Source organism: Mustela nigripes, chromosome 13, assembly GCF_022355385.1.
Source record: "Mustela nigripes isolate SB6536 chromosome 13, MUSNIG.SB6536, whole genome shotgun sequence".
Taxonomy (NCBI): Eukaryota; Metazoa; Chordata; class Mammalia; order Carnivora; family Mustelidae; genus Mustela; species Mustela nigripes.
Window position 1 is genome coordinate 139,616,455 of NC_081569.1, and position 27,093 is coordinate 139,643,547.

General features: G+C 53.4%; 1 protein-coding gene across 4 annotated transcripts in view; it reads right to left on the reverse strand.

Moving 5' to 3' along the window:
* Positions 1–27,093, reverse strand: part of BCL11B (BCL11 transcription factor B) — an 89,066-nt gene that overhangs the window by 48,196 nt on the left and 13,777 nt on the right. Inside the window, exons 2-3 of one of the 4 annotated variants that reach the window (XM_059373938.1) lie at positions 26,656–27,021; positions 821–1,033 (exon numbers count right to left, since the gene is read on the reverse strand). In XM_059373938.1, the coding sequence (XP_059229921.1) occupies positions 821–1,033; positions 26,656–27,021 (579 nt within the window). The remainder of the gene's footprint in view (positions 1–820; positions 1,034–26,655; positions 27,022–27,093) is intronic. The other 3 variants (XM_059373937.1, XM_059373940.1, XM_059373939.1) reach the window with 3 other exon arrangements.

A 27,093-nucleotide genomic window follows, 5' to 3' on the forward strand; every position in this document is an offset into this window, starting at 1 on the left:
AACCAGACCTGGGGTGCTCCTCCCCGCCTGTGTCTGTGTCAGCATGCCGGCACCAGGCCCTCGGGGGGAGAGGCTGAGATGGGAGGCCTGTGCCCACAAACTCCAGGGACCCCAGGCCCCAGCAGGAGTTGGGTTGTTTCCGGAGAGAGAGGTGGGGGGCGTTGTGCGGTGGCTGCCCGTGCGTTCGTCTGTACGAAGGCCAGCCACACAGACCTGCCAGGGGGCACACAGTGGGGACGTGCATGGCCCTAGCCCACAGGCACCCCGCAAGGCTTCACCCCCTCCCATGGCCACAGCTGAAAGTCTCCTTCAGAGCGACTCTTTTTGTTTCAAAGTTAATAGGCAACACATTCTGGCAAAGAGAAACTTGGCATTTTGGACGGCTCCGGCTTTGTGCACAGGCGGCCGGGGAGTCTCCCCCCCAGTGCTGTCTGCAGGGTGGGGGGCAGTGACTGGGGCGGGGAGGAGGCGGCAGTGGCGAGGGCAGGAGAAAACTTCAGATGTTAAGTGTTATCCAATCAAGCTTTAGCCAAACAGCCCAAAGACATGAACTTTGGAAGCTGCAGGAGTGCATTCTGGGAGTGAGACACTCAGAACAGACAGACGTGTTGGGGGACCTCCTGACGAATAGGGACAGGGGCACAATGACGTGCTTCCCCACTTCCCCTGCGCCCCCCAAAATGCCTTTAGGGGTGCGACTGCACATCCTCCCTGGGCCCCCCCTTGCCCGGCCCCCCTGGGAGAGGCAGCTGCCAGCCTGGCCCAGGGCACACCCCGCCATCCCGGGGAGCCCGCCCTCCCCACCGCGGCCGTCTGTTACCTGACAACTGACACTGGCATCCAAAGGGAGCCTCCGTCTGACCCTCACCCTGAGTCCCGTCCCCCGAGACCGGGCGTGCGCTGCAGCACGGCAGGGGGAAGCAGGGCGGCAGAGCGCCCAGGGTGCGCAGAGGCGGAGTGATCACGGACGGGTGAGGGTGGGAGGAGGCAGCTATGGGGGCCGCCGCCGGCAGCTGGGCAGGCCTGCACGGCCCTGGAGAAAAAACAATAAAAAAGACTGGTCAGTCGGGCCCTGGACCATACAAGGGACCCGGGGTGTGGGACAGGGGCCCGGGGCAGAGGGCTGCAGGCCACCCTTCCAGAAAGGGAGGCCCCAGGGTGACTGGCCCTGCAGGAAGGTGACCGGCCCTGCAGGAAGGTGACCAGGCACAGGCAGGCGGCAAGAGGCCAGGGAAGTGGGTGGGGGCCTCGTGGGCTCCTCCTTCCACAGCTGCCAGGATGGGCTGTCTTGGGACCAGACTCCCATCCCTGGGGGGGCTCAAAAGAGGTTGTCAGAGCCCTTGTACCTGGGAAGCCCCCCCACCCACCACGTGGAGGCTTCCGGAGGGTTCTGGAGCTGGCTCCCTTTGGGGATTCATTCCCAAAAACCTGGTCCACCCCCCTCTGGAGGAGCTGAGAAGCTCCAAGCCACCACTGTCTGCTATATCAGGACAGGCTGCTGGTACAGGCCGTGGACACCTCAGTCTACCTCTGAGCACCTGGGCACTGGTTAACCTGCGGGCCTGGAGGATGGCCAGTTGGTGTCTCTCTCCAGCCCACGGTCACCCTCAGCAGCCTGAGCTTCAAGCACACAGCACACAAGCCCCAAGGCCATCCGGAAGGCTTTGAACCCCACCCCCCAAAAGAAAATCCTGGCACTGCCCAGCACCTGTCCTCACGCCTCGGGCCTGCTGGGGGCGCCTCCCCCATCTGACAGCCAGGACGCAGGGCCTGGAGCTCTCTTGCCTCTGCCCAGCCCCATGGCTCGCCCGACTCCCCGGCAAGGCCTGCGTTTGATTTGGCCGTTTATCTTAAATGGCTAAGAGACCACCAGGGCAAAAATCTGTGTGAAGCCCTTGCCAAAACCACAAGTGAAGAAGCCCAAATTCCCTGGGTAAATAATTGAGCAGGGAAGCATCAGAGAGACAAAAAGAAAACACCAACAAGATGAGGGCAGCTGGGCCCCGGCTCTGCCAAGGAGGCCACCCGACGCCGCTCACCATCCCACACGGGCCGGCAGGGAGGGGTCTGCCCACCTCGGGGCCCCCCATGGGATCCCCCCACCCAGGAGAGCCACAGGGCACCACGAGCCCACTTCCAGCCAGGATCCTGTCAGACCCCCTCCTGAGTGAGCCTTCCAACATGCCCAGGGCACAGGGCCTGGGAGACCCACTGCACAGACTGGCAAACTGATGACGGGCCCGCTGCCCCACCAAGTCCGGGCCACCTGGCTCCAGAACAGGGCTCACCCGCTCTGGCACCTGCCTCTACAAACCGTGTGCTATCCAGGGCCTTTGAGAAGACGGCAAACGTCCTGCCGAGAAGCCAAAGCTACGTGGACTCCTCAACACGACTAAAGACCTCCTACGAGGCGAGGCTCAGGGCCCGGGGCATGGCCGAGCCCATGACAGCCCCAGAAGGGAGGGCATGGCCAATGACCTCATGCCGCTCCAGCCACAGACTCAGTGCTGGCCTCCACGTAAAGTCAGCACCTGAGGCCAGGTTCCCCCACCTCCTCCCAGAAGCCTGCCCTGGCCAGTCCTCGCCTAAGGCCCTGCCCCAGCACCAGACACCACACATGCCATCCTGTCTGCCTCTCCTGCCTTCACACCGCAGAAGGCTCCCAGCACGGCTCTGTGCCAAGCACCTAGCATAGCACCACAACAGGCCAAGGCCTCACTCAGCTGAGAAAACCAGCCCCCATCCCACAGAGGCTACTGAGGCTCACAGAGACCTGGGACTTGAACCCAGTTGAGTCTCCAAAGCCTGGATACGCCGTGCCTCTCCGTCGGCCTGCAGCTAGGGTGGAGGGACCAGGGTGCCCCGGGATGCTGAGAAAAAGGGCCATGTGGGGTGGAGGGAAGCCAGAGGGTCCTTGGGCTCACTCGGGCCATGGGAGACTGAAAAGAGCAAATCCAGGCCCCCAGGTTCTGGGTGAAACCGTGACACAGACACCACCATTTACCATGGCTGAGTAAGAGAGACAGGAGTGCCCAGGACTGCTGAAGTAGAAACGGAGCAGAACCTAGGTCACCAAGATTGGGAGAAATGACCTAAGGGCAGGTCCAGCCATACCTCTCTCCTTCTAGAAAGGTCAGGCTTAGACCAGGGTCTTTAAAGGCAAAGTCATGTCCCCACTTACATAGGGATGCAGGGCCAAGCTGCCCCCTGGAGGGGCTTCCATATGCCTCATTAAGAATTCCAACCTCACTGAAGACCACCTGTTCCAAGGGCTAGCTCAATGGAGACAGGGGAGGGGACAACAAGAGTGAGTGGCTTCTAATCCAAGCTGCCCACAGAGAACACTCCAGTTGCTCTCAGAAGACCTCTGCCCTGGGGGAATCCCTCTCCCCAGCCCTAGCAGCTTAACTCAAGGGTGAACTCCAGAAAAGCCTCTCCTGAAGCTAGAGTAAACATAGAAGGCAATGCTAGAAGTCGTTTGACCACAGGAAATGTCCAGAGTTGGCAAGTCCATAGAGACAGGAGAAGGTAGACAAGTGGTTTCAGAGGCCGGGGGTGGGGGAGTGTAGGCTAATGGGAACACGGTTTTTTCCTGGGGCCATGAGAATGTTCTGGAATTAGACAGTGGTGGTGATGGTTGCACAACATTGTGAAGACGCCCAAAACATGGGACCCCTGGGTGGCTCGGTCGCTAAGCATCTGCCTTTGGCTCAGGTCATGATCCCAGTGTCCTGGGATCGAGCCCCCCAATCTGGGTCCCTGCACAGCAAGAAGCCTGCTTCTCCCTCTCCCTCTGCTGCTCCCTCCTGCTTGTGCACTCTCTCTCTCTCTCTCTCTCTCAAATAAATAAATCTTAAAAAAAAAAACAAAAAAAAAAAACCCAAACCACTAACTGTCCACCTTAAAGTGATTAAAAGGGCAAAGTCCAAGGTGAGGACCGTCCGGCCTCAGCACCCATCCCAGGCCGACTCCCAAGCCCTTGTCCACCCTCCAGGAAGGAGGCCTGCAGTCAAGCACCGGCAGGAAATCCAGAACACACTCGACAGCGCCCTCGAGGCCTGGTGACAACAGACTGACACACAGAGGAAGTGGGAGCTCAGACGCAGGCCTGGAGCAGAGGCCTGGGCCCGATCCCCTCTGCCATTTCTTGGCCACGTGACGTGGGGTGAGTCACTCGCTCAGAGCCCCGCCCTTAAAGGAAGGTCAGGACAAGCCTGGCCAGAGCCTGGCTTCCAGTGAACACTCCCCGAATGGCCACCACCGTCCATTTGTTTTCCACTCTGGAACCATTCGTGCCCCACCCCCCGAGCCTGGCACGGAACGTCTGTCGGGTGCTATGGGCTGCAGAAGGCACCCAACAAAGCCCCTCAAGACACTTTTTTTAAAGGGTTTCTTCTGTGGTCTAGTTGGGTCCCCTCTGGAACTGGAACCGCACCCAAGGTATGCGGCAGAGGGACACCAAGACGCCATCTCAGCTTTATGCAGGATCCAGGCAGCTTAAACATAAAACCCTGGCTGGCCCAACTCCTTACGGTGGAGGCTGGCTTTCATGAGGGGAAAGGAAACAATGAGCACGGAGATCCTATCATTTAAGGCCAGGAGCCTTTCCAGGAGTAGGTGCTATGACCCTCCCCCATCACCAGTGACGAAACTGAGGCGCGTAGGGGTTAGAACATCGCTCTAGGCCACCTGTACAAAGAGGCACAAAAGAGTCCCAAACTACGATCCCTAAAATGTTTCTTAAGCCCCAAATCAGGGTACAAGGCAGTTTTTACTGCCTCCATGCTGAGGGTGTCTGGAACCTGTCTCCCTTCTAGAGGGGCCCCGCAGATGTTCCTGCTTCATCCTCACACATGCGCACTACCCCGAGGGCACGCCCACACCCACCGGAGTGTAGACACAAAAAACTGTGCCTGGAAAAACCCCAGCCTGGCGGGGAGGGGAACATGCACCCTTCCCAGAGCCGGGTCCTCCGGCACCCCTCCCGCAGGGGAGGGTTACGGGTTCCGAGCTGGCGAGAAGAGCTCTGGAGTACACTGTACTGAAGATGTAGATTTTTCTCCCTACTGGTGCTTTTCAATTGATACATTTTTTAAGCCAAGAACTCCTACTGATAGTGCAAAAATGAGTCATAGATCAAGGAGGGAGACAGACAGGGAGCGAGCGCTTGTGAGTGAGGGCCACTGGCAAGGAAACCTGACAATCCCAGCGCCCCCTCCCCCCATGCCAAGACATTAATTCTCACAAGTCGGAGAAAATTACTATGCATGAATGCAAAAAGCATGATCAGGAGTAATTAACATGGCTTCATATGCAAATTTTATTAATGCAGAAGTACAAAGTCATTATGCAAATGAAACTTACGTCAACTCTCTTGACAAATATTCATCTCTGAGGCTCAAGTTTCTCCCTTTTTATTTATTTATTTAATTCTTCTCTCCCCCACCCTTTTTTCCCGGGTCCTTTTTTTTTTTAAGAGGGTGGAGGGTCGGTTAGTGGTGGTGGCCGCTTCAGCAGCAGCAAGCCATGAGGACTGTTTGACAAGTTTGCAAAGTTGTTTTTCAACCAGAGAAATTTATTCTTGCATTGTTGATTTTTTTTTTTTTTTTTGGTTGTTGGCAGGTACAAGACAGCTCATAGGAGAAGAGGAAAAAATAAAAAAAAAAAAATTAAAAAATAAAAAAAAGCTCTGGGCAGCAGGCAGCCAATCAAAACGCCAGAGCCTGTAATGAGGGCGATTGATGGCTGTTTGGCTTTTACTGCAGGGTAATGAACTAGAATCCAGTCTGAGGAGGGGGGAAAATATGAATATTCATGAGACTGTGCTCCTGCCTTTGATGATTAAAGAAATTTTTAATATTCAAATAAGCGCTTGCCAAGTGATTAACAAAGAACATGCACGCAGAAATATGGAAATGGGAGCCGGGAAAGATTTGAGAGGCGAACAGACTGCTGGAAAGGCAGCCCCAAATTTCATAAACAAGATCGGCAGATAACCCAATTCGCACACGGGCAAATAAAAACATTTCTTTCGGATCGCTTAAATATTTTGCCAGCTACTTTGTCTTAAGGATGATAAAAATGCTATGTATTAAGGGGGGAGGGGGGAGAGACAGAGAGAGAGAGGAACCGCATGAAGTCAGACACACTGCTCCTGCTTAAGAATCTATCCCAATTCTAGCCCCGCTCCCCCCAGCCCGACGGGAAATCAGGACTCTTTTTCTGGTTTGTTAAAGAGAGAGGATGGAGGGAAGCCAGCTCAGACTGGAAAACTCAGGGCTGGAGGTTCAGGTCAAATCACGTCTAGGCTGACCTACAGCCCAAAGACAGGAGACTAGGCTGTCTTTGCGGGGCAGGAGGTGGTGACTTGAGCCCTCCAATCTAGAAAGCTCAGGGCCTCCTCTGGACTCAGGCCCAGGTCAAAAGACTGAAAGATGGGGTCACAGGGAATAAAGGGGGCACACACATCTCGAGAAGTTGAAAGGCCTCAGATTTCCACACGGGGTCTGGCCCAGGCATCTTTGGGGCCACCGAGGAGGGGGTCCCAGCGATCCCACAGGCTTCACTAGCTGTGAGCTAGGGCCGCACGTTCATACCCTAACAGCTCCACCACGGGTTCACATTGAAGCACATAATAACAGTATTAGCTGGTAAAACGATCCTGCAGTTAAAATACATCTAATTAGCAGCCGATGACATCCATTTTGGCAATTTCCTATTTGAAAGAAGTGGAGTGCCACCTTAAATGAGACAGGCAGTGGGTACTCACCCAACAAGACCTAGGCTTCCCACCATTTGTCTCTCTCTCTCTCCATTTGGGGTGAAGGGGGGCTGAGAGAGCAGGAAGGGGGGCGGATTCTAAGCAGTCTTCTTTGTTACTCAATTTCAGAACTGCACGGGTCTGGGGGAGGGGGCCCTCCGCAAATAAATTCCCTCACTCCACAGATACTATTTCATCTTCTTCATTTTTAATCACCAAGGTCTGGTAACCAGCAAATGCCAGAACTTGTTTTTCATTTCATTATAAAATACATCATCATCGTCGTCATCATCGTCATCATAAACAAAACAGAAAGGGAATCCAAGCTGAGACGTGAGCACCGTAAGTGACCGTGAAAACTGCAAGGTCAGGGCAGGTCCCCAAGACGGGCCAAGAGAGTTGGTGGGTGTGCAGCACGGCTTAGCTCAGGGCACCAGAGCACTGGGGGCATCCAGAAATTCTCTGCGGGGAGCTAAGACTGCCAAGTCCCACCTCCCACTTCTGGATTCACCTTCTAAGTCAGGCAAGTCTGAGCACCCATCACGGGTCTCGGGTCCTTGCTGCAACAGGTTTGAGTGTGGGGTGCACACGTTGGTGGCCTTTAAAAGAAGAGCAACAAGAAGGGCCAATGAGATCTCACAAAGGTTTGCACAGCTGTGTTTCAAGACATCCTTCAGGGCCATCACAGAGGGGCATAAAAACAAAACCCAGCCAGAGCCAGGCCTTGACTCAGGCTTCCTGCTGAAAACAGCAGCCCGTTCTCGGGCTGGGAGGGTGGGATTTCTTCCAGTGCAGGGAAGAAGGCCTGCCTGGCTTCCCTTGTCACTGCCCGGATGTGGCTGGACCTAGAGAGGTCTACTCTAGGGTGCCAGGCAGCAGGGAGAGGGGTGGGCTTGCCAGGGGCCTCCAAGAACATCTCTGGCCTTAAGGCCGATCCAACAGTCACTTCCCCGGTAAACATCCACAGACCCTCACCCACCATCACAGCCCTTTGGGGCCACCAGGGCACCAAGAAGCCTTGGCCACATAGAGGGGGCCAGAACCGCGTCCCTTCCAGCACCCTGGAAGGCCACCTTCCGCCTTGCACCTCCCCCTTCGTGCACTCCTGAGATCTGTCACAGTGAATCACCACTTCAACTATTTTTGCTCCCCAGCATGCGCCACATTTAATGCATCCCCGAAAGAGGAGAGGCAAGGCAAAGGAACAATTGTGTCCCCCCCATCACCAACGCTACCCAAACCGGTTTCCCTCCTTCTGCCAAGGCTTAGAAAGGGAACATCCACCCGGCCACGGCACCTTGCAGATAGAAGCAGGCCCATCCCATCGCCAGGTCCAAAAGCACCTGTTTCAATGGCTGCCAACCACAATTTCCTCAAGACTCAAGCAGCTGAAGTACTCCAGGGCAGCACCCTGAGCCAAGGAGCAGTGAGGTTACATCACAAACTCCAAAACCTTCTAGGGCCCTTCCAAAAGGCCCAGGGAGGAAGCCCAGGAACTGTCAGGTGCTACTGGGGAGGAAGGATGTGTCTGAATCATATTCCGCCAACTCTCCAGGGCAGGCTGACTGAGTGCTCCGGGCTGACCAGTCCACTCCCGGAGTGGGCATCTGCAGGGGAAAACGTGCAGCTTCGACTCTTTTGCTCATCATTTGGGGAATTCCCTGGAGCCCGCTCAGCCTCTGGAATGCAAATAAGCCACAATCGCTTGTAACTCTGGCCAAGACACCGAGGCCTAGGCACCACGGCCTTGAGGGACACACAGGAGCACAGAGATGAGTCCTCTGGGGTGACCTCAGCAGTCAGGGTCCACCAAATTGGGGCCTACGCTCCTGGAATGGACAGGCCTGGGGAAAACAGAAGGTGAAACCAAGGGTTTCACCAGTTAGGAAAATGTGCGTGTGCACATCTATTACACAAAAATTATACATATATGCGTACACACATACACGCAAATACCAGCCATGTGGACGTGTTCAAATGTGCGCATGTCTGCCCCAGAATCCACAGAGGCCAAGGACAAACGGGAGTTGATGATTCTCTGAATCTCAGTAAAAGAGTAAAAAGAGCTGGCCAATACCTAGCAGAGCAATTTCCTCCTTTTCCCCTGATTCAGGCTTTCCGATCAGAAGCCGGGTTTGACTGCTGCAGTCTTCTGCAGTTTCTGTACTAAAACACAATTTATCCAAGATCTTTCCGTCATTTTCTATCATGTTGCATCAGGAGCCACTAACAGTATAGGACACATCACTTCAGCAAGAACTCCAGACAGACAGTGCAGTCTATAAACTGGAGTCGGAAGCTGGCTAAGACATATGGATTCCAAACATGAAGTTCATGGCACTTGGGGTCAAGACTCTGTGCCCCTCTCCCAGAAGGCACGTCGTGGCCAGACTCCCATGACCACCTTAGTCTGGTATCCCTTCGACACGTCTCCAGGGACACTCCCCATGGAGTGCATGAGTTTAGAGTGGTAGGGCACAGGCATGGACCACCATGAGGACAGAAGCCACATATCACATAAAGGAAATACACCACTCTTCAGATCTGCTGCCTAAAAGCCTGAGTTTTAAACTAAGGACACGCCCCGCCCCTGGCCCCCATCAGCATCCACTGTGTCTGACATCCGAAGAATGACCTGGAAATCCTGAATCCTGACACTTGTTAAAAATCTGGTCCTCTAGAGAACATGTTTAAAAACTGGTGAATTCAGGAAGTTGTGGTTTGCAAGCCCCGCAAACTCCAACCCTGGTTTTGGCTCAGCCCCCATGCAGAGAGCGCAACACCTGAATACAAGGGGGAGGTCTGAACTCCGAGAATCCCAGAGAACTGAAAAGGACAACCAAGCAGCACAGCCAATAAAAAGAACATCGAGAAAACAGAGTGCCCAGGAAGGAGGTTACTGCCAGCACTCAAGCCAGAGGCAGCAGGAGAGAGGACAGCCGTCCCAGGTGCCGATGGGGCTGTGGCTATGTGGGATGTGAGCAGCATCAACCTCTATCAATATGCGACCATAAAATCCCTACCTGCCCAGTAGGGGCATATGCAACCAAAGGCCAGGAAGGTAGGCTTCTTGGTTTTTAGATGGAAAGAAGCCTAACTAGGTCAGTAGGTGCAAGGAAGGAAGGAAGGCGGAAAGGAAAGAAGAGAAGAGAAGAGAAGGAAGGGAGGCAAGAGAGGAAAGACAGAAAAGGAAGGAAGGAAGGAAGAACAGGGGCCACTGCTCTAGCTCAAATGCATTTTGGGGTTTCAGCTGCATTGCTAGTGTTACATGCAACAGAGTGCTACTGTCATAATAAAAATATCCAGCTCTCTCCTGGCTTTTGTTGTTGACTGAGTCTTTTTTTTTCTCCTTTTTCATTCTTTTTACCTTCTACTAATGGACATCCAGAACACTGAGGTGCATCACGCAAGAACAGAGTCTTTCCGTGGCCTCTTTATGTTTCCAAGCCAAGTCTGAAATGTCACTGACTAAAACACTGAGCAGGCCTGTAATTACTTTCAACAAAGTAGCTCCTTAAACAGAGTTTTCCGCATGTAGATGGCATGTAATATACATATTGTGAGCCTTCCTTTCAGCATGGGTAGCACTTGACGGCTACAATCACAAATTTTCTTCTAAGGGAGCAGTTCTGACAGCCACCTTCTTCCTGAGTTTTTGACGTGAAATCCATTTGCATCTCCTAACACACCGACAGTAAGGTACAGTGTGTGCACAACAAAATTTGTAAAAATTAACACTTTGCAGGATTAATTGAATAAAGATTGTTAGCACATTAACACGGGGAGCGCTGCTCGGATTCAATGTAGCCGCGCTCCCGGGGCCGCTGCTACTGAAACAGGGCTTACATCAGCTGAGGTTTATACCGCTATTTAATGTAATTAAAGAAACCAGTGGCACAGTCCTCCACAGAAATATCATTTCTATTGCAGGGTATTCCCATTAGAAATTGGGGGAAGTCAGAGCACGCGGACTTTGATTTTGTTGTAATTTTTTTTCCCCCTTGGCTGTCTTTGAAACAGAGCCGATGTGCTGGGCCTCAGACAGAACCCGGTGCAGAAACCCCGCAAAGATCGCCCAGTAAGATGAGCCCAGGCTCCTGGCAGAAGCACTCCACGTTTGTCTTTTGTTTTTCTTTTTGTTTTTGAAGCTGTTAAAAAAAAAAATATATATATATATATATATATATATATTTTTTTTTTTTTTTTTAATTTGCTGTATTTCTCTATATTCAGCTGTAATTCTCTGCCCAGCAAACACCGGCACACCATGACAATGACTTTTCAGATACCAGCTCCCCCCCCCCCCCCGCCCCCAAAAAAAGCTGTGGGTAAAGACACGGAGGGAGGGAGGGGTCTCTTTTATATAAACAATGACAGTGTGGCCAGGATCCCAAAGAGCTCCAGACTCGGATCAGGACTGGAATCTAGCTGTAATCTCCGAGGAAGAGTGCAGAGCAGGCGCCCCTCAGGAGGCCTTGGAAATGAAGCACACAGAACCCACCAGGAAAAAAAGAGAGAAACAAAATCTTTACACCACATCAACCAAAATGGCAGAGAAAATTAAGTCTTGGGGCTGAAGGGAAGGGAGCCTGACTCAGCTGGCTCTCGCGGCCCTAGGCAGCCTCCCCTCCTCTGAAGGCTGCCTCTTGCCCTTGGAGCCGCCAAGTGCAAACAAAAGTGCGACCCATCTCTGAACCTGCTCAACGCATGTCCCTGCGCCACGGCGATAACTGCGTGGGCTTTGTCTTTCTTTTTTTTTCTCTTCCCTAAGTGCATTTTTTTAATACTCTTCTTCTACATCCTAATTTCTTTGGGGGGAAGAAAAAAAAAATCAGTGTCACTAAAAAAACGTCACTCTGTTTTGCAAAATCCAGCAGCTTCCTTGGCAGCGAGAGAGGCTGGCTGGCATTATCCCCTCATTTGACAAAACTACTATTTCTGGGCATGTGCTCAAGAACAGGTAGGAAGCAAATGCTGAGAAATAAGGAAGTGAAAACAGGCAACAGATTTTTCACTACCACGAACGCCAAGCGCAAACACGATTTATTTAGCTGTGTTTAACGTGTCTGTCCTCCGCGCAACGAGGAGCCCACTTGGGCTGAAGGGGGGGGGGGGGGGGGGCAGGAAGAGGGGGCAGGGGGACAAGGGGGACAGAGAGAAGAAACTAACGGCTCCGTACAAGGACTTCCTGAACGGTTCTGTTCGGTTTTAGAAGAATCTTCTGCCCCAAAACACACGTAGGTGTCAAAAGAAGGCGACACTAATCGGCCTGTTAATTAACGAGCCGCCACTAACAAAGATAGAAGACCCAGTTCACGCAAACAGTGTTTACTCGGGTGTCGTGTCGCGCTATCTCCTTGCCCACTTCCCTTGCCTTTTTGCAAACCCTAGGGGCTGGCGGCTGGGACAGGCCCCGCGGCCCCTCAGGTTGGGGTGTTCCCAGGCAAGGGGGAGGCGGGGGAGTACCACTGCCCTCCCTGCCCAGCCTCCCAGGGCCACGTGGAACTGACTGAGATCTGTATTCAATTAAGGAGCACCAGACAGCTTCTGGCTCCTTGCCTACACCAACGCAGGCTCTGGGTATCTGCTGTGCCCCCCGCCCCACCCAGGCTCTAATGCCAGGGAACGAGGGCTCTATCAAGTCCCCTGTGGAGGAGGCAAAGTGCCACGCTCCCCCACCCCCACCCCCAAACTCAAGCCTGAGGTTTGGGCCCTGCCAGGGTGAACCAACCAAATACACGAAGCAAGGATCTGTATTTTCTAACCAGCAAGACTACACCGGAGGTTTGGGGCCCTGCCAGGGGTTATTCCTTTTAAAAATCTAACTTGGGTTTACTCAGCATTGGCTGGAAAAAAGGAACCTAGCATCACCGAAAGGAAAACAACACAAGAAGAAGACGGAGTCCCAAAAGGACGGTTGGGGCCTCCCGTTTCCCCCATGAAGGTGCCGGGTCAGAGCGGCCTGTGCGCTCTGGGGGCTTAAATGCCCATTTTTGTTAGCTTTCAGAGGTGGCGGCCAAAAAAGGGGAGAATTTCCTCACCAGCCTGCACTGCACTGAGTTCCTTCCTCATCTGCGTCTAATAAGACTGTGCACTTAAAGGCAGCCTGCTGTATGCATTCCTCCCCCATCCCCCAAGTCTACACCCCCTCTACCCAGCTCCTGTCTGGGGGCCAGACCCCAAACGTCAGTAAAGATACATTTTCTGGTATATTCGGAGCAAGAGTAACAGCAAACCCTACTCCATATTAAGATTCTGACTCACGTGACAGTCCCCCAAAATGAATGGGGATGGGGCAGAGGTATTTCCTACTTGGTATTAGGTTTTTAGATTGAAAATTCAAATCCTCCCCCTTGGACGCCCCACTAAATCCCCTAATTCTTCCCCCTTGCATTGAAAATGACACGCTGCGCTAGTAGTTACTTGATTCCTCTCCCTTTTGCAAATTAGTCATTCTGCTCCCGTGCACTGAACAATGCGAGTCTATGCTTTTACGATGTCTTTGAAATAAGCAATTACTTCACTCCTGCAGAATGGTCTGTTTTCACATCAGGACGGTGGCAGGAGTGTCAACAATTGGATATCCCCATTTTATAGATGAAGACACTGAGACCCGCCCGGGGACTGTTTAGGAACAAACACAAATGAGACTGTGCGAACACCTTGACTGTGGTGCTTTGACAAATGAGGCGGCCCAGAAAGGATCCAGAGGCTCCAGCCCTAACCAGGGCTCAGGTGCGGCTCTGGGAAACCACACTTCTAGAAAAATCCTGCAAGAAAATCTAGATTTCTCAAAGTAATAAAACTGAGAGTACTTAACTGCATGTCCAAAGGAGGCCTCCGCAGGATCCCTCTGGATAACAACTCCACTGGTATTTCAACACGATCCAGCTGCCAAAGTCCCCCATTCCCAAGCAAATCTCCCACCCGTGGCTCCTGAACAAAAGCAAAGCAAGTCATCTGCACCCTGCAGATGACACGTGGTTCAGAACACCACACCGCAAGGCAAAGCAGCCCAGCCTGCCCCTCGGACACAAAACGGTGTGTGTGTCCTCCCAAGGCACAAGAGCACCCAGGGGGCTGCAGAATCCTTTCTTCGAGGAGGATTCTAGACAAGAAACTTCCACGGATTCTGGACAAGAAACTTCCACCACTCTGCCCCATAATTTTTTGCACTGTTGAGTCCTCAAAATAAAGAAAGCAGAGGTAAGTTGGCTTCCTTCTTCTCCGTGTCATAGACATTAGGTCAGCCAACCACACAGTTACCTGTCTTTCAAGCCAAACATGGACAATTACCCCCATAAGTACCCTGATTCCAAAAATCCTAAAATTTACGACATGCCTCTTCAGGAACTGCAGAAACCTAGGATGGAGCCCCTCAAACACACACGTAATTAGTGCTTCATCCATCGTTCTTTCTGTAAAGGAATCCAGTAACATAAATATTAATCAAACACAAGAATCTGCCTTTCTAGTCTTGGACCATTATGAGTGCCGGATTGTGATCTTTACCCGTATTTACAGATATTCAAAGGCAGATTCCATCATGTTAGAACTGTTATAAATGGACGTCTGAGAAATCAACGAGCAAGTTCAGGCAGATATGAAAACCTTCCTGTCCAGGACTGCCAGCAGCTTTGAGTTCCCAAATGTTGAATTTGTTACCTTTTCTGCAGGCCTTTCAAGAAAAAAATAAACTGACAAGTGCCTTCAGATTCCTCCAGAAGAAAAGCTGGCTTCTCAAAGTTCGGGTTAGCTAAATCTGAGATTTTCTTAAGATCAACTCTTACTCTAAATGCCATGAAGGCATTGTTTACAAAATACTTTAGCCTTTGATAGCACAGAAAGTGCAATATTCTGTTATGATTTGGGTCAGCCCAAATCAAAAAGAAATATGTATACTTATTTTTTTTAGATTACCTTGACTCTCGTTACAGCAAATATATTCTGTGTGGTTCAGACCTATTTCTGAATAATGGAAAATAGAGACGTGGCTCCAATTCTAGCCTAGAAAAGCTGTCACGCTGAAGGTAAACTTTTAATCTTCTATAGGCAAACAGCATACATTTTTATTTCTGGAGTAACAGCTTTGGGAAAATGTTTGAACATTTTCTTAAGAGCTTTGTGGTAAATACATTGGGCGTCCAACCACTGCTTTTCTGACTCTTTAAGGGTCTGTTGGAGTGCTTTAAACAATTGGAGGCCAATTTTTAAGAAGCAAAAATAAAGAGACTCCTACCAAGGTGACCATTTGCATACAAATTCTCTTTGGGGGGGTTATTGTAAGAGAAGTCGGGCTGGAAGAAGGACTGACATTAATTCCCTGTAATTCCAGGAGGCTTTGTGTCCCACTCTAGTAGAGGGCTCCATTCCCACACAATTGGGGAACCACTTTTGTTCTTGAGTGTTTTAAAATCCCAGCCCCCAGGAATTCCCTCTAGAAAAGCAGGCTCCCTCTCCTCCCCCCCCCCCCCCGGGGAAGGGGAAAAAAAAAAAAAAAAAAAAAAAAACAACCCTACAAAGAAAACCACTTTGGGACGGGACTGTTTGCCCAGGATGGACACAAAATGCACAAAGGAACTCTTTGAGGCTCCCTCCAAACGGGCCTCACCTGGATCCGGGGAACTGCCGGGCTCTGTCGGGCCAAGGTGGGCTGCTGCCGAGTTCGGTCGGGCGCGACCCTTTCAGAGCGTTCGAGGCGGGGCGAAGAGGGGATCCCAGTGTACCCCCAGGACCACGAAAACGCCCAGGAAGGAACGCCACCCCAGCGAGGAGCCCCGCCCCTCGCGCGCTGATTTTTGAGGATGGGACCACTGGCAGGAGTTTTCAGGGGTCCAGAAATGCAATTCCCCACGCCCGGGAAGGTCACTAGTGCGGGCGCGCGCCTGGGGGTCGGGGAGGAGAGGGCGGGTGGAGGAGGGGCGGACCCCAGCGCACAAAGGGGCCCCAGGCCCGCGGGCTCCCCGCCCTTGACCTTGGGTCTCCGCCTCCATCCATCTCCGCCCGCTGCCAGGGAAGAGGGCTGGCCCCGGGCCAAGGGCGAGCTCGCCGGGCTGCTGCGGGGCTGGGGGCCGACAGGGGGCCGCCGAGGGCGGGGGGAAAGGGGCTGGGGGAGGGGGGAATGACTCGAGGGCTGCAGAATGCTCGGAGGAAACCTGCATTCCAACTCCCCCAGCTCCTACGGGAGCCGGGTCCCGGGGAGGCTCCATTTCACTGCTCGCCTCCCGCCCCCCAAAGCAAAAGTTGCAGGAATGCACCAAGGAAGACCCCCCCCGGACTAACCCCACGACTTGTCTGCTCCCCGCCCCCCTCGGACCCAGGCCGAGAGGGGGAGGAGAGCTGTCACCGGAGGAAGAAAGAAGCGCGCCTCTTCGGCGAAGCCAGACGCGGGCAGGGTCAGCTGCGCCTCCTCCCGCCCCTCACAGCCCCGCTCGGGCAGCTGGCCCATTAAATCCCCGAATTATGCATAGGCCTGGAGCCCCCTCGGCCCTCCCGCCCCAGGAAGATACAATCAACGTGCGCGGCGGGCTTGGGCCGGGAAAGCAGGAGAGACGCGGCGGATGGTCGCCGAGCCGCGCGCCCCGGGGCGCAGGCTGGAGAGGCCGCGGGCGAGTCGGCGAGACCCGCTGCCTGGAAGGGAACAGGCGCGTCCTAAGGCCGGGAAGTAGCTCCTGGGAGCCTCCGCCGGGACCGTAGCCGGCGGGTAGGCGACGGGACCGACCGCAGGGGAGGCCGCTGGTGCAATCACGGAGTCGCCAAAGTGTCGCCCCGATTCCATGCGGGGTCCGGGAGGTGCGGGCCGCCTCGCGCCCCCGCCAGAGCTCGGCACCACACGCCTTGGGAAAGGCCATTGTGCGCCTAGGCTTGGGAGTGAGGGGAGGCTAATGGACCCCAACCTTGGCGCCCCCGGGGAGGAGCCCGAAGTCCCCGGCGGGTGTGTCAGGAGTTCTGCCCCTGCCCCTTCCTACGTGGGAGGGGATGATTTGCTGGGGGTGACACCGTGGGGGGGGGGGGGGGCCGGGAAGGGGTAGGGTCGCTGGAGATCCGGGAAGGGGGGCAAGATTAGTCTTGCAAGTTGCAACCGTCGGGACACACGGGAAATTGCATTAGTGGTGAGGCAGGTGGCACCTCGTTTCATGGGAGCGGGAGAAGACGTACAGTCTCGGAGTTGGGAGGATTTTGATATCCGTCTCCCTCCTCCTCCCCCATAGTCTTAGAATGCACGCAAGACCAGGAGACCTCAGACCCTCTGCGCTCCACAGCCCCCCTGGTTTCTCGTCCCCACAAAACGCCATTTTCGGTGTCCAGGACCCCATGCTGCGGACAGCAAGGCCCCGCCGACCCGGGAGTGTGGAACTTGTTTGCTGTCTTGGGCCCCGTTTGTTTCTGGCAATGAGTTCCCTCTTTTCCTTCCCCTCCAAAGCAAAGGCCAGGTCAGGAAAATTACATACTACTTTTTCCCAGCGAATAAAGGCGCCTCCTTTGCAGGGAAAGTTTTACAAGGCAATGATGTCAATGATGCAAAGAGAAGACCACACTGTTTAGGTTTCTTAATTGGCTGGCTTTGAACTCTTGGTGGGAGGAGGAAAGAATCCACTCTGGCTCCTTTGGAGAACTTAGTGTTGTGGGGTCTACCAACCTCAAACCTTTTAGCCCGTTGCTGCGGTGGGAAGAGGTCATCAAAGGTTTGTCCTGTTTCTCCTTAAGGGAAACAAAGAACCTTAGATGGCTGCGAGACACAGAGCCCAGGGCAGGCATTCCCTGGCCCCCAGCCTCAATGGAAGACCCCCAGAACTCAGCTGGGGGACTACACTCCCCGCATGCCACGCTCTGCCCGGAAAAGTCTTTAAAACAAAGCCAGTGTTTTCCCCGAGTACCTTCAAGGATTCTTTTGGTACCCGAAGTCAGGAAAGCAGAACTGTGCATTCTGAACACCGCCAGGTTGGACCGATGTCCTCACTGGAGTTTCATCACAGTGTAGGCCCTAGAGTGGTCAGATGGCAAGGCTCTGTTCATAGGGGTTCATCTTGGGTGGGCGCTGACCCACGCACCTGCGCGCCTTTGAATCCGGATGGATCTGCTTGCATCTAAAGCTGTGTGCACACTTGCAGCCTGAAGTCATGGGGAGCTTTGTGGGTCCTCAGCCCCCAGGAGTCCACAGCCCTGATCCAATATTGCCTTGGCTTGGAGAACTAGCTGGGCTGGGGGCTTCACCCTGCCCTTGACAGTGCATCTGAATAGCTACCTTCTCCTCTCCACACCAGGAATGGGGGTTCTGACTTCTCACCTCCAACAAAAGGTCATTTTGTTAATATTCCTCCACCCAAAAGAGCCCGGGGTCCCAGTTTTTATGCTGGTGGGAGCAGCGGGCAGCCACTTTCCCAGACCTCTGTCTCAAGTGCTCACACCTCTTTCGGCCAGACCTCCCTCTCGCCCACTCGCAGCCCCTCCCTCAGCACAGACTCCTCCTTCCTGAGCCACCCCATCCACCCACCCCCACCTCCAGATCAAAATCAGCAGCCCAGCAGGAGGACGACTCTAAGGAAACCCACTGAAAAACAAAATAAAAATGAAACCTAGAAGCCTAGCCTTCTCCAGAAAGTCTCCTGGTCGGCCTCTAAGTCCTAATCACACCCTGCCACGTGGAGCTCCTCCCTGGACTTAATTTGGTCAAGGCCAACACCCCTACCCCCTTAGGTCACTGGTCACCATCTATCAGTGCATGGGTCAGAGGGGGTTCCAATTGCATGGGGTTTGAGAGTCATACAATTCAGGAGGTCCTGTGAACAAAAAAACAAATACCAAACCACTCTACAACATTAGGGACAGTGCCTGGAAGAGGCACAGGAGGGGCCCTGAACCTAAACTCTGCACCAAATCCTTCCAGGGGAATCTTCAGGGCTTGAAGCAGAAAGAAACCCTGTTCATCCTTTAGTATGATAGTTTTCATTTCAGCCACCAATTTCTTCAAAGAAAATTTATTTCCTAAACCCAAGATGTAACAACCGAGGGCAGTTGGTTGGGCTGCTGGGTGGGAGGGGGATTTAGGTAGGAAGCTGGAGCTTACTGCTCCCCCCACCCCCCCACCTCCCCCACCTCCCCCACCCCCGCCATGGGGTTCTTGCAGCTGTTCAAAACCACTGGTAGCTCCTTCTCCTATTTCAGCTCAGGAAGCTCAGGCCCAAAGAGGGGGAGGGTCGGAGGGTCTGCTCAAGGTCACACAGCCTGTGGGCCCCAGGGCCTAGACACCACCCCAGGTCTTTGGCCAGAGTCCACCACGCCTGCCCCTCCCCACCCTGCATTCCATAGGCCCAGCTGCCTCCCACCACCCGACCTGACTGCGTTGGCTTTGGCTCCTAACAAGACCGGTCTGCACAGACAGCAGTCAACATGAAATCCACAAACACGTGTAGGACAGGTGGAGGTCCGCCGTCCTGCTTCCTTCAACTCACACGAGACCCCAGCTCCCATCATGGTGCTTCACCCCTGGCGAAGAAATCACTGGTGGCCGGCCAGGAGCAGAAGCAGCCTGTACCAGACCCTGTTAAAGTACTGCATGATCCCCTGGGCCTGGGCTCCCCATGAAGTCCACCAAAAATCAGGAGCCTGGTGTCTAGGCACAACTCTGAGGCTCTTAACCTCTCTATGACTTGGTTTCCTCATCTACAAAATGAAAGTAATAACTGATTTACCACCTTTCATGGGGCAGAGACAGTAGATAGGAGCGTAGGATGAACCACCACCACAGGCAGCGCTGCCTCGCCACAGGGAAGACATGACTGCTGGAGTTCACAGCCCAGGCCCCTACGCACAGGCTGTGTGACCCTGGGCAAGTGACTTAACGTTTCTGGGCTTCAGTTTCCTCTTTGGTAATGTGGGCTTGATACCAGCACCTACCTCAGGGAGGTGTGAAGGAGGGTTAAATCAGTGAATTGTTGCAAAACTCTTCAAACAGGGACTGGCACAGAGTTAGTCCTAATAAGTATATGTACAGTTAAAAACCCAGGTATGAAAATTCCATGTTTTTGTTTCCTCGGTGAAAAGATAAACCCAAGGGCACAAGGATGACAGCAGACTGCCCTACTTATATAGTTTTACTGACACAGAGCCCCCTTCTAACAGATTCTAGAGCTAGTGGTTATGCATTAGTCAGGCATGAAAATGAGCACACACACACACACAAAAGCAGGCTGTCAAGTGCCTAATAAAAAATGTAAGGCAACTGCTAACTATTTACTGTCAAACTAAAAACCAATAATAATGATAACAGAGGCTCAGGGTTGGTTAGGTCCCTCACCTGGGAGCCCCATGACCCTCCCTTGCTCTCTTCCCTAACTTCCCGTCCTTTCCGAATTGCTTCCAGAAGCATGGAACCTCCTCTATGAATCACAGTCAACAGGGGCCCCAGACCTAAAGGAAACCTAGTGGAGATTAAAAAAAAAAAAAAAAAAATTACCCTGTAGCCAACTAGAATTTTTGGTTTTCTTTTTAATTCAATAAAACTTTGAATAACAATTCAGTGCTACAGCCGCACTGGGTAGCTGCTAACACTCTGTAACGGTCTGCACAGTCTACCTTTAGTCTCTTTTGTCCCTGGGAGGCCGGCAGGGCAGGGACTGTTCACCCCCCGCTGACAAATCAGGACACTGGGACTCTACCGGGGACACAGCTCGCCTCAAGTCACCAAACTGGGCAGCCTGGTGTGACAAAAGGGCCACCTGACTTGAGATGACTGGGGTGTGGACTCAGCCCTGCCAGTAACAAGTCACATATGCTCACTTAAGAACGGGAGGAGATCCTCACCAAAGAGATCCTTCCAGCTCAGTCCGGAGGCCAGAATCCCCACGTGGATCCCTCCAGTGGTTCCCTATTATTAGTAACAGCTAACAATCCACAGGGACCTAATACAGGAATGCACTGTCTAAATCAAACCTTGTAACAAGTCTACAAGATAATAAAGATTATCTTTACTCTATAGGAAATGGGAGTTGGAGAGGTGAACAAAGGGCCAAAGGTCATTGGCAAACCCAAAATCCCAGCCCAGATCCATCCACCTGAAGTCAGGTCTTAATGCTTTCTTACTCACCACCACCCCTCCAAAACCTTCATGAGACAGGCAACCATATGAGGAAGGCGACCCACAGACTGTGGGTCAAGGCCTCTGGGGGTCTGAGGGCTCCTGACTGTATCCACAGAGTCAGATCAGGATGGCTTCAGAGGTCCCCTGTGATAGGGTCTGAAGGTAGTACCTGCCCCTACTGGCCGGGCCAGCCAGGCAGAGTTAGACTACTCCCTAAAAGCCTCCATTCCCCGTGCCATCTGAGGAAGTCAGGCAGACCTGAGTCTGACTCCACTTTGCTGTGTGATCTTGGGCAAGTCCCTTAACCTCTCTGAGCCTTAGCTCAACGTAGGATTAGAAAGTAGCTATTTCAAAGTGGGATTAGAGTTATCTGTTTTAAGTTTGGTATCTATTTCAAGATGAGATAAAGAAAAGCACCTAAGCACAATGTGGGTTACCAGGTGGGACCCCTCTTCCCCATGAGCTACCAGCCCTGCCCCAGTTCTGGGGTCAGCCCTAAAGCGCCCAGTCCAGGACTGGGTCTCTCAGACAGGACACTCCACTGCTCCTCGGTGCAGACAGAACTAATAATTAGCTGTCACGATTTAATAATACAGAAAGATAATCCATGCTACAACACACATGGATTTAACTAATCTTAATTTGGACCCAAAATAACAACTCTAAATATATCAAACGCAAGGTTTTAAAGACAACCTGCAAGTGGGGTTTATCTCCAGTTTCCAGCACAAGCGAGTTATTTAGTTTCTTCCACTGGCCAAGCTAATATTCTCTTTTTCACATTTATTTTATTTATTTTTTAAAATCTGAAATGCGCATTTGCCGAACAGCATGTAAAGCCTCCAGCTGATCAGAAGCCCTTTTCTCCAACACACTGGGCCTACTGATGGGTCACTGGGACCCTAAACCAAACACCCTGTCTGCGCTCTGCCTGCTACCTCGAACCCCCCTCCCCGGTTCCAGGGGCACCCCAGACCCTTCCTAGGTTCCAGATGAAGATGTACAGAGTGGGTGGGGCCAACGGACCAGGAAACCGCCTGCCACTTCCAGCCCAGGGGGATCTGCCACCTCCTGGCACCCGCTGCCTGTCTCCCACATTTCTCCAGAAATCTGACATTTGGGGTTTGTGGCGGGGGGAGGAGGACAAAAAGGCAGAAGGCAAACCTCTGACTGACAGCTGACGGCTCATTCCCCCGGGTCTAGCTTCATTTGGTTACAGAAGGGGTGATAACACGGGAAAACGAACTACCTGTGATCAAGAGCCTCCCCTCCAGTGGCGATAAAATGGGGGTTCTAAGGAGGAATCGGTGGCAGTGGCTGAGAGAGATATCCGAGGTAAGTTTTCAAGATTCTGACTAAGAAGCCAACACCTTGAGCTGCCAAGTGGGGCCCACACTCTCTTGAAAGCTTTTCAGGAAGCTTCCACTTCTCAGTCATCCGGCTACAGCCAGAGCCTGGGCTGAGTGGGCACTCTCTGGGTCTCATCCCTGTTCGTTCTCAGCACAGGCCTGACAAGCAGGGACAGACGAGGAAACTGAGGCCCAGAAAAGTGAAGCGGCTGGCCCGGGCAGGCACTGGAATCACACCCCTCCCCACTGGCACCCAAGTCCATGCTCCTTTGATCCCCCCGGCTCCTCCCAGAGGGACCCACCATCAGAGAGGCCGCCATAGAACAGTAACAACGTGACCAAAGAGGGCTGGGGGAGGGGAGCACACAACAGCTCTTCGGACCTTGTGTCTGATGGTGGAGTTCTCTGAAGCCAATGGAAGTTTCTCCAGCCAATGGTGTTCCCAGAAGCCCTCCATTAGCTATGCTGCCACCAGGAAATGGAGCTGGGGAACCAGCACCAGTAAGGGGGGAAGGTGCCCGTCTCGGCAGTGGGTATCCTGTGCGCCAGGCAGGTACGCATCATTTCAACACCGCAGTTACTGTTAAGAGCGCTCCGTCAGGACACTGCAGCTCAGGAGGTCAGGTAACATGGCCCGAGGCTGGCAGGCGACAGAGTAGGGCTCCGACATGCACTGGGACCCTTCCCACGTGGCAGCACGCGGCCTCCCTCGCACGGGCCACGAACCCCAAACACCCCAGGCCCCTTCTCCCCACCCCTCCTCAAGACACCCATCCCACAAAATGGCTCAGAGACTCCTTGCTCTTTGCACACCCTGGAAGCCGTCTCAGCTGCCCCCTCACCCCCACACCAGGATCAGCTACTCCCACGTCCCCGAGCTCTGCCAGAAGTGGGAGAATGCAGTGGGAAGGGGGCTCGGGAAAGGTAAAACACTCCTTTACAGGCAGACCTGAGTCAGGTCTCCAGGCCAGAGCCCCCCACCTCGGCTCTGGGCCTCAGACACAGGCTGCATAGCCCTGCACACGACCAAGGTGCAGGGCCCCAGGGCCACAGCTGCACACATCAAGTGCAGAGCTGCTACTGCTTGCACTTGGGCCACGTCCCCCAAGGGGGACAGAGCAGCAGCCCCGATGGCCGTCCTCCCACCATGCTCCCCGACCCTGGGCAGGGGAGTGGGGGTTCTGTCACCTCACGGCCAGGGAGGGGGATGCTCAGGACAGAGGAAGAACAGCAGGTGCTTGTTTATTAAATGAGCACATGAATGAATGGATGAATGCCCTCTGAGTCACAAAGCTCCAGAAAGTTCCTCCTTCTACTGTCCTACTTCTCGATCATTAAAATAAATAAAGATATAAAGGAAAGAAAAAAATGATTAACCACTCCTCTTATGCCCATCTCTGGACTCCAGTGTCCCAAAGGAAAGGGCCAATCCAGGATCCAGCCCTGGTCCAATGACTGATAGAATTCCAACTCCGGTATCACGCTGGGAGGCACCCCTAAAGGTGGAAGGAACCCTACCTATTCCAGGGGCCAACCCTGCCCATCTAGCTCTGCAGCCCTGCCTCTAGAAGCACCTGGCAGCAAGGAGGGCTAGGACCCATCTGGACAACACTCAGATTGTTGGTTCCCCGAAAGGCATGACCCTCATGGTCACGGCAGGCACCTCCCTTGGGACAGCCAAGCCAGAGGCCAAGTCCCAAGTGTTAACAGCCACCCGCTCCCCAGCAACCGGTCCTGGGGACAAGGGCAGGGCTCGGACAGGCTGGAGCATCCCTCCCCACCATGGCTGGGAAGCAGGAACAGGAGAGGCCTGGGAGAAGCCAGCGGTACCAGGGGCCTGGGCAGCAGCTGTGCGGATTTCCGGAAGCCCGGGCGGAGAAGCGCCTGTGATTCCTAGTCCCCCTCTTAAAATATAAAGACTCAATTATCTTTGAGCAGCTTGCTTTACACATGAATTGACACATTTATTTTACAATAAATAACTGAAAGTTATCTGTGTTTCCTTTACTGTTAATCTACACAGAGAAATAATAAACAGGGCTTGTCTACAAAAATGCAAGTAGTGCAGTCCTCAGAATTCAATTAAGCTAAAATAATTAATGCTCCCACCATATTAAATTACTTTATACATTTGAGCCACTGAAGTTTTATTCTTTAATCTTTCCTTTTTATTAAATAAAAAAGAAAGAAAGAAAAGTTGGTGCCGAGGCAGGGAGGGAAGAAGGGGAAGGAGAGGCGGCGAGTTGGCGCGACGGCCGCCAACGGGCCGGTCGCCTTCAGCCGACACAGCATGCGGACTGTTTTGTGCCTTTGATTAAAATAACATTTTAAAGGCTTTGAACAAACATATCTCTTTAGACTTCTAAGGGATTATTTTACATATTTCTTCAAGAATGAAGAAATCCATTCGTCCTGTTGCTGAACAGAAAAGGCCAAGAATCTCTTCCGTCACACGCAGACTAAAAATACTGTAGGCTGCTGCCGTACGACAACCCAAGAAAAGGGGCACAGGGGGCTGGGTCGGGGGTGAGGACAAAGCCGCCTTGCAGATTAACTTTGCCTTTTATGAAATCACATCTAGTGGCTTTCTTAAACAGACCTACCCACAATGATCGGCAGCCTCTCGCTGGGAAGTACCTTCATCGTGAAACGAGGATTCGGATGGGTTTTGGTGAAAGCAGAATGCCTTTCCATGGAAATAGAAGTAGGGACCAGAGTCTCATGGGCAAGGCCTGTGGTCACTGACACCGGGTGTTTATTCCACTGCAGAAAAACTGTTCCTCTGGTGTCAAAGAAAAGAAACGCACGGGGACCCCAACAACACCAACAAAAGGGACCCGGCACCTTTCTGGATGGGAGCCTCCAGTTCTAACGAAGGCAGCATCATTCGTCTCTGCAAGGCACCCTGAGAAGCCAAGGTTTACATGACCATGGCCCCGGACATGCTGGACATTTTTCTCAAAGCCCTTGGCAACTTGCGAGCATGGAGACGTCCCTAGAGCTCACCAGCCAGAAGGGAAGGCCCACAGGCCAGTATAATTTGGTGGGGTCTCCCCTGCACCTAGCATGCGCCAGCAGGAGTCTGCATCCCACCACAGCCTCTCACTAATCCCTAAGAGAGATCTCACAATCCCATTTGAAAGATGGGCAAATTGAGGCCAGAGGTCTCAGACTTGCCGCGCGGCTTGCTGCATTACCCTGCCTGGCTTCTGGGAGATGCGGCTCCATCCTGCCAGCGGCAGCAGGTGCCTTGGGCTACAGCAGGCACACCCTCCAATGAGGAGCCCCCAGAGCCTCAGTCCCTCCAGCACCTCTGCTAGCTTCCATGCCCAAAACACAGCTGGCCTCTCCTTACACACTGCAGCCCCAGAGGGCACCCCTGAGAGGAAATTTCTGCTGGCACAGAGCCTCTGCTCATTCAATGTTCACACCAGGCCCACCAGTATTCTCACTCCCTGTTGACAGATAGGAAACTGAGGCCTGGACCCAGGAAGCGGCTTGTCCAGAGTCTACCAACAGGGTGTGACCTCTCATGTACACGCTCGCTGGTGCCATCTTGCTGCGACACCAGCTGCCGCTTCCTACAGCCACCGTGGGCCTCTATCTTTGCCAGGCCTCCCAGGCTCAGAAGTCGGACCTGCGGCAAATACGGGGCCTTACACAGAACACAGGCTCCCTGCAGGAGACTCTGTCATGCCATGGCCACAGCCCAGCGGGATACGGTGTCAACTCCCTATGGCCAGAGCACACAACCAAAACACCCATTCTTCAGGTGGGAAAAGTCAACTGTCCAGGTGGTCAGCTGAAAGGGATGCAGCGCTCCAGCAAGTTCCCACGAGCCCTTCCCTAGACCTGCCAGAAGGATCAGGCAACATGAGAAGGCGCCTCTGGGAGCAGGGCACCTCTTTTTACAGATGGGAAATGGAGGCCAGAGAGAGGAAGAGGAGGAAGGGAGTTCTCCCACTCCTAAGTGCCTACCAGGCCCTGCGCACAGGCCACGTCTCATTAGACCTCACCACAAGCCTATGGAGATCAGTCTCATTAGCTCCATTTCACAGATAGAAAAACTGACTTGTCCACGTTGTGAAGAACAGATTCCAACCCAAGACTGTCTGGCGGCACAGCCAGAGACTCAGCCAAGCACACCAGCAAACCGAGGGTCACCTTGCCTTCCAAACTTCCATTCTGTACTCCCAGCCACCTACGGATTAGGCCCCGCAGCAGAGTGTCATTGCCAAAAGCAAAGCAACCATTGGCCAGCTGTGCTGCTCGGAGCCCCAAGCCCGTCTTGTCCTGAGGGGCACCCAGATAGCAGCCCCCTGGAACGGGCGAGCCCTGGCTGGTAGTCCTATACCGGTAACCCCCGACCCTTCCCAGGCCCGACACCCGGCACGACAAGGGCACGGGCAGGCGTGGGACCTCGGAGGTGGCTTCCGCGGTGGCCTGGCCAGGGCAATGTTCCATACCTGCAATGTTCTCCTGCTTGGGGCAGATGCCTTTCGTGGGTGAGAGCAGGTGGTCATCTTCGTCGGGGGTGACCTGGATTCCGATCTCCACCGGCTCGGACACTTTCCTGAGCTCGGAGCGTGAGGAGGGCGGCGGGCTGCCTTTGTCCAGGCCTTTGTCATAGCAAGCACCCAGGCCACCGCACTGCTTCTTCTTGTGCTCTATAAAAACCAGGATGTCCCCCAGGGGGAAGTTCATCTGACACTGTCCACAGGTGAGCAGGTCAGGGTCGGGGCCACCCACCATCAGCCCCAGGCTGCTGGGCTCCTCTATCTCCAGACCCTCGTCTTCTTCGAGGATGGCGGTCTCCACATGGTCAGCCTCTGCTGGAGAGAGAGAGGAGAAAGGGGCAGAGAAGACAGAGATGGGCTTAGGCAATCACGGGCACCCGTCACCCA